General features: G+C 54.8%; 1 protein-coding gene across 1 annotated transcript; it reads left to right on the forward strand.

Annotated features, from left to right (window-relative positions):
* Positions 1-2,743: 2,743 nt before the first annotated feature.
* On the forward strand, positions 2,744-6,733 carry IUM83_03815 (helitron helicase-like protein; the record flags this gene model as incomplete). The annotated part of the gene is made up of 1 exon (XM_067927847.1): positions 2,744-6,733. The coding sequence occupies one exon, from the start codon at positions 2,744-2,746 to the stop codon at positions 6,731-6,733; it is 3,990 nt and encodes a 1,329-aa protein (XP_067795459.1).
* Between the last annotated feature and the right edge of the window lie 630 nt (positions 6,734-7,363).

The following is a 7,363-nucleotide window of genomic DNA, read 5'->3' on the forward strand; positions in this document are numbered from 1 at the left end:
GACAAACTAAACCATTAAACGTGGTCAGAACCCGCAACGCAGGCATTGAAAGTGCAACCATAGGTGTAGAATTCTCTGGATTTTATCCAGGGTAGTTGGGGCGATACAAGTGAGGGTCCTAGTCCTTATATAAACACAGATCCCTGAATCACTTATAAGATGACAAAGAATAATGTATCGGGACGAACGTGTTAGGTTTATACATAGGCGGATAGTATATTATCCAGTGCGTGTTGCCTGAGTTTTTTAGGGGCGACATTCGCGTGACAAGATAATCTGGACGTTGTTTGTAGTCATTTAGCCTTAACTTTCATGAGGGGCTCAAGTTACGAGGCCAGGCAGTAGGTATCCGCCCGACTACAAATAGATCGATGCCATCCACTACAACTAACCGAGTCTCCAGTCTGTTTGTCTGTCCGTAAGTCCGTTCTCTGTCTTTGGGCCTTAGCCTGTCGTAGCGCATTGTCCTACCGCCCTGCATTAACGCATTAGTAACCTGCCCTATGGCATCCCACCATCTTCCGGACTGGCTTAATTTTTGCGTGATATCTATTCGTGCTGTGATTGGCCGGTTGATTTGCCTCAGCTTCACATTTCCTTTTTTGAATTCCGCGCGCGGCGGAGCGAGGAAGCGCTCGGACGTCGGGCGCCGCTGCGAGCCCCACAGGACCCGAGCGCCGCACAGGGACTCAGGTACGCTTAGCTACATAGTTTCCTAACTGTAATAGAAGTGTCGGTTTCGGGAGTTCCGCCTGTTGGGATAACTGGTACCTTCAGGGCAGTCGAGGTATTATAGTGTGGGATTAAGGGCGGTCTGGTGCCTACTCCGGTGGGGCCACGGGGGAGTTGCAGTGGGTTCCACGACACGGCCATGTAGTCGAGACTCCCCCGTTGGCGCACAGATGCCAGGCAGGTCGTCCCGAATCTGCAACATTGCTCTCTTGCTTGCATCCCGGGTTTAATTACCTTGGAGAATGGCATTTGGGTACTGCAGCTCTCCACTATACTGACCGTTACTTTCTCTAAAGTGGGTAGCAATACCCATTTTAAGATGATAAGAAAGACTGCAGCTGGCACCCGCCGCCGACGTAGGATTGCGCGTGCCCTTGCCGCAGCGACCGCTCTTGGGAGCCGCGACCCTGAGGTGCCCACGTCCGCCCGCCAGCGGCGTGGGAAATCTCATACCAATCCGGGGTAAATGGGGCAGATCTCGGCGAAGCCGGGGTGACCTACCTCATCTCCGGGCCAGTGGTCGTGTATGGGACCGGCGCTTTAGGTGGACGCACCTATTTGCGCTTCTGTGTCCGCGGCGGGGCGCGTGTATAGGACCCAGGAAATGGCGACGGTGTTCTTAGACTTTATGTCTAACGCGCCATGTGACTCTGTTGCGTGTGCGTAGGTCAAAATGGGTCGAGTCAAAAGGAAAAGGATGCGCGAGGAGATCGAGCAGGCCATGCGGGACAATGAGCGTATCAACGCAACTCCCGCTGCCCCAGAGGAGCCTGCCGCTAAAAAGCGTCGCCAAGCGCGTCGAAGGTCTAAACGATACAACTTAAACAAGGAATTTCAAGCGCTTAACGTGACAGCCACAGCCACTACTGTCACGGCGGGCGAGAGTCACGTTGCGGCCGGGAATACGTCTGTTGAGCCCCCACCAGCCCGCAGAGAACAACCTTCGGTCCCGGCGGCGGCGTCTGTTGCTTCAACAGTTGTAGCGGCGGATACCAGCACAACGGAGCAAGTTCGTGGCCCGACCCCGGCGGAGCTAGCGCGTAGGCGACGCGCAGCAATGACAGCGTCTCAGACAGAACGCACGCGAGCCCGCGACAGAGAGCGAGCCCGAGTTAGAAGGGCTAACATGACCGGATCCCAGCGCGAGCGTCAGAGACGTAGAGCTGCAGAACTCCAACGTGCACGTCGAGCGTCAGTCCCCGAAGCCGAACGGAGCTCAGTGCGCGAAGAAAACCGTTTAGGACGGGCCAACAGAAGATCTAACCAAACGGAGCAACAACGGGAGATCGTGCAGGAGACCGATCGTCTACAACATGCACAACAACGACAGCAGGAAACGCCTCATGAACGTGAAGAACGCCAGGAACGCGAGCGCGTTCGCCAGGAAGAACGTCGAGGTAACATGACGCAAGAGCAAGCTGAGACGGAGCGAGCAGCCACTCGAGAATACCATGCCGTGCTTCGTGACGCTCTAGACGAAGAGCAGAGAGAGTAACAGCGGCAACAAGAGCGTATACGGCGCAGCACTCTTCGCAGAGGCCATGCACTCGCGAACCAGGAGGATTTCAGAGTCTCCATGCTCAGTGGCGCCAATATCGTCGATGGGCGCCACAGACTGCCTCCGACTACGGTCTGCTCTCATTGCAACGCGTGGAAATGGCCTGCGGAGTCCAAGAAAGGCTGCTGTTTAGAGGGAGCGGTGCAGCTACCTTCACTACCTGCCGTTCCTCCGCGATTGCACCAGTTGTACACGGACGCCGAGTTTCGGCGCCGCATCCGTGCCTACAACCAAGTGTTTGCCTTCACGTCCATTGGGGCTTCCTGTAGCAGCCGGTACAACTTCAGGGACGTGAACCAAGACGAGAGCGTTGCGGGACAACGACGCGTATACACGTATCGCATTCAAGGAGCCATGGGTCACTACCTGGGCTCTCTACTTCCGCGTATCGATACGTTCACAAATGAGCCCATGCCTCCCAAGTTTGCCCAGATCTACATAGTCGATCCAGACATGCAACAGCGAGCGGAGCGACGCCGAGGTATCTTCGCTGACCTCGATTCCGGAACGCTGCTGGAGATCGAGCAAATGATGGAGGAGTGCAATCCGTTCGCGCAACAATATCTCAACTTCGCGGAGAAGCTGCGCGCCGACCAGGCAGCAGGAAAGGAGGTGGTTGATATGGTGTTCCGGCTACACGAAAAGAGGTCGAACCCGCGAACTCACAACCTCCCCACGGTCTCGGAAGTTGGGGCGACTCTTATCGAGGATGGCAACTTGGACAGCCCGCGCGACATCCTTCTGTGTGCAAAAGATCACTCTCTGTTGCGCCTTTTCGAGACACACTCTGTGTACGACCCGTTGCAGTATCCCCTACTTCTTCCGCATGGAGAACTGGGTTGGACCTACACAGACGTGTATGCGAACAACGTGGTGCGCAGAAAGAAGCGTGAAATGTCCCTCCGCGAGCACGTAGCCTACCGGTTATTCCAGAAAGTCGGTGACGAGTCGGTACTGCACCAAGGTGGACGATTATTCCAGCAGTACTGCGTAGATCAACGAGCCAAGTGCGAGCAAGAACAACTGCGTTGGGTGGCATCCCATCAAGCTGAACTACGGGCCGATCAGTATGGCGGGGTTCAAGACGCGCTTCTAAGTGAAAACACGGCGGTTCTGCGCGAGGGAGAAGCTCTACTGACAGAATACAACCGCGAAACGGGGGCGCTACAACACCCAGACGAACCGCAACGTCGCTCGGGACACTTTCTGGACCAAATCGGCAAGCGCATCGTTTTACCAGCTACGCATTCGGGGAGTCCGCGGGCCATGTACAAGTCTTACCAAGATTCCATGGCTATCGTGCGCGAGTACGGTAAACCGGACGTCTTCGTCACTATGACGTGCAATCCTACGTGGGAGGAGATCCAGGAGAAGATACCGGAGCCAAACCAAAGCGCACAAGACCGCCCGGACATCGTAGCCCGCGTTTGGCAGCAGAAACTCGCGGCGATGCTGAAAGACTTGGATGAAGGCGTACTGGGACGTGTTCTGGCGAGGATCTACGTGGTGGAGTTCCAGAAGCGGGGCCTCCCACACGCACACATTCTTATCATTCTCGCAGACGAGGACAAGCCGCGTACAAGACAAATCATCGACAAGTTGTGCTCTTCGGAGCTCCCGGACGCCGAGATCAACCCCCAGCTGTACGAGACCATCCTCACTTGCATGATGCATGGTCCATGTGGCGCGGCGAACCCCTCCAGCCCCTGCATGAAGGACGGAAAGTGCACGAAGGGATACCCGAAGCCGTTGGTAGAGGTTACCCAAGGAAACGTGAACGGGTTTCCTGTCTGCAGACGTCGCCGCCGGCCACCGGGAGTACTCAAGTTCAAGGGAAGGGAGTACGACAACGCCACCATTAACCAATGGGTGGTCCCGTACAATCCCTACCTTTCGCAGAAGTACAACTGCCATATCAACGTGGAGGTTTGTACGGCCCTCACGGCGGTCAAATATCTGTACAAGTACGTCTACAAGGGGTCCGACAAGGCTGTAATAACTGTGGAAACGGTGGGTGGTGAGTCGAATAGCGCAAGGATGGATCCCAACGAGATTCTCCGGTTTCTGAACGCAAGGTATATATCTCCGATAGAGGCATGTATGCGGCTTCTCGACTTCTCCGTTCAAGGCAAGACGCACTCCATCGTACAGCTGACTATCCACCTGGAGAACGAGCAATTTGTGACCTTCCGATCGAGCGACAACCCGGATCGAGTTCTCACGCGCGGTCGCCACTCGATGTTGACCCGCTTCTTCGAACTGTGCGCGAGTGAGGCCCCGGAGAACCAAGTTGCAAAGACCATGGTGTACCAAGACATTCCGAAGCTATTCCGATGGGATGACAAGGCAAAGAAATGGGTTCGTCGCAAACAATACCAAGCGGCGCTTGGGCGGATGGTTCATGTTACCCCTCGGGACATGGAGAGGTTCTACATGCGTGTACTGCTGTGTCACCGCAAGGGACCTCAGTCCTTTGCCAAGCTTCGGACAGTGGATGGTGTTACGTATGCGTCGTACCGCCAAGCCGCACTCAAACTGGGCTACCTTGAAGACGACGCAGAATGGATTGCGTGTATGGAAGAAGCCGCATCCTTCAAGATGCCGTACCAACTCCGCCAGCTCTTCGCGACTATCATTGTTTATTCTCAAGTTTCGGAGGTTCGCGTACTGTGGAATCGCTTCTACGAGGTTCTTTCTGAAGACTTCGCGCACACATACCGGGGCTTGGAAGGACAGGAGAAGGAAGACATGATCAGGTTCCACACACTCAAGGACCTTAACGACCTGCTCCAGATCAATGGCTACGTAGTGGCGGACTTTGACCTCCCTCAGCTGGATGACTACCCGCGGCTGGTGCTGGATTCGCTGCTGCGGAACAACCTCATTCGACGCGAACTGGAGGGGTACCAGCACTCTACCCTTCAAGCCATTGTGGACCAAGAAAGCCAGCTGAACGACGGCCAACGAGCTATTTACGACGAAATCATCCAGGCGGCCGAAGCACCAGTTCAAGGCAACAAGCTGTTCTTTATTGACGGCCCGGGAGGCACAGGAAAGTCAACTCTGCTGCGGCATATCCTGGCGAAGGTGCGACTGTCCGGGAAGATCGCGATTGCTGTGGCTTCGAGTGGAATTGCTTCGCTGTTGCTCATGGGTGGGCGCACAGCGCATTCAACGTTCAAGATACCTCTCAAGCTGAACGACAAGTCGACGTGTGCGATTTATAAACAGTCGCGCCTCAAGATGTTGATCGAGCGGGCCAGTTTGGTTATCTGGGACGAAGCTCCGATGACTCACAGGCACGCCTTCGAAGCGGTCGACAGGTCTTTGCGTGACATCATGGGTAACGACCAGGAGCCTTTTGGAGGAAAAGTATTTGTACTTTCGGGTGACTTCCGCCAGATTTTGCCGGTGGTAGTGCGCGGCACACCAGCGGAGACCATCGACGCGTGTCTGAAGTCATCTACGCTATGGCAACACTTCAGGCAGCTGCATCTCACGGAAAACATGCGTGTACAATCGGCAAGTAACGAAAGCACCGCCGCAGAGCTCGCGGCTTTCTCGGAGTTTCTTCTACAAGTCGGAGAGGGTAAGCACGAGGTCAACAGGTCACTGGGCAGGGACTTTGTGAAGATTCCGCGCGATATGCTGATCGACAACATCTACGAAGAAGGAGACGACATTGAAGACGAAGAAATCACACCTGGAGCTATTCCACGGGGTTTGAAGAACATTATTGATAAGATGTACGCCGACATCAACGATCCTGAGGTTGCTACGGACGAGTACTTCGCCAACAGGACCATCTTGACCACTACCAACGCCGTGGTGCACCGCATCAACCAAGCTGTCTCTGAACGACTCTCCGGGGAGGCCCGCGAGTATCTATCGGTGGATTCAGTGGATGACGACAACGAAGGAAACTTCTTCGAGCCGGAGGTGTTGCATTCGGTGACTATCAACGGTATTCCTCCACACAAGCTTACATTGAAGGAAGGCGCCCCAATTATGATGATGAGAAACCTGAACCCCGACTTGGGCCTCTGCAACGGAACACGACTGCGGGTTGTCCAGCTCAAGCCTCACGTCATTCATGCTACCATCATGACTGGCGAGCGCATAGGCCAAAACGTTCTAATTCCAAGGATCGTCTTCGTCAGCGATGGGGACGCGCGCGAGTTCCCCTTCCGCTTGCGACGCAAGCAGTTTCCAGTTGTACCAGCGTTCGCCATGACCATCAACAAAGCCCAAGGCCAAACCGTCCAGAACCTAGGTTTGTATCTGGCGACACCCTGCTTCTCCCACGGACAGCTCTATGTGGCGCTGTCGAGAGTTACATCCAGGTCCAAGTTCAAGGCTTTGATCGAGTATCCAGAGCTGGAGGAAGACGACGGTGCATACACTGACAACATTGTGTACAGGCAGATATTCGAAGATGCTTAGGCGGAGTAGGCAATCAGCAGTACACACTTCATAATTACATAAATACACACTTCATAATTACAGAAATACATGTCCTTTTGGAAGTGCGTTCCAGTTTAGCAATGTAATCCTTTGACGAAACCATCGCCCGCCGGAGCGAAGCGGAGGCGGGCGGTCCACACTACTGTGACCAAACCCACAACCACCGCCGCGAAGCGGCGGCGCTCGGCTAGTCCCCTACAACTAACAGAGTATCCTGTCAGTCTGTCTGTCCGTAAGTCCGTTCTCTGTCTTCGGGCCTTAGCCTACCGTAGAGCATCGTCCTACCGCCCTGCATTAACGCATTAGTAACCTGCCCTATGGCATCCCACCATCTTCCGGACTGGCTTATTTTTGCGTGATTTCTATTCGTCCTGTGATTGGCCGGTTGATTTGCCTCAGCTTTCACATTTCCTTTTTTGAATTCCGCGCGCGGCGAAGCGAGGCCGCGCGCGGACGTCGGGCGCCGCTGCGAGCCCCACAGGACGCGAGCGCCGCACAGCGACGACGGTGCGCTGTGTGTGCGACATAGTAGCCTGTACATGTGCGCGATAGCGCTATAAAGTAAATAGAGGACGACCTTCTGGGCGTGAGCTAAATACATAATATATT

This window comes from Phytophthora cinnamomi (genome assembly GCF_018691715.1).
Source record: "Phytophthora cinnamomi strain GKB4 chromosome Unknown Contig21, whole genome shotgun sequence".
Taxonomy (NCBI): Eukaryota; Oomycota; class Peronosporomycetes; order Peronosporales; family Peronosporaceae; genus Phytophthora; species Phytophthora cinnamomi.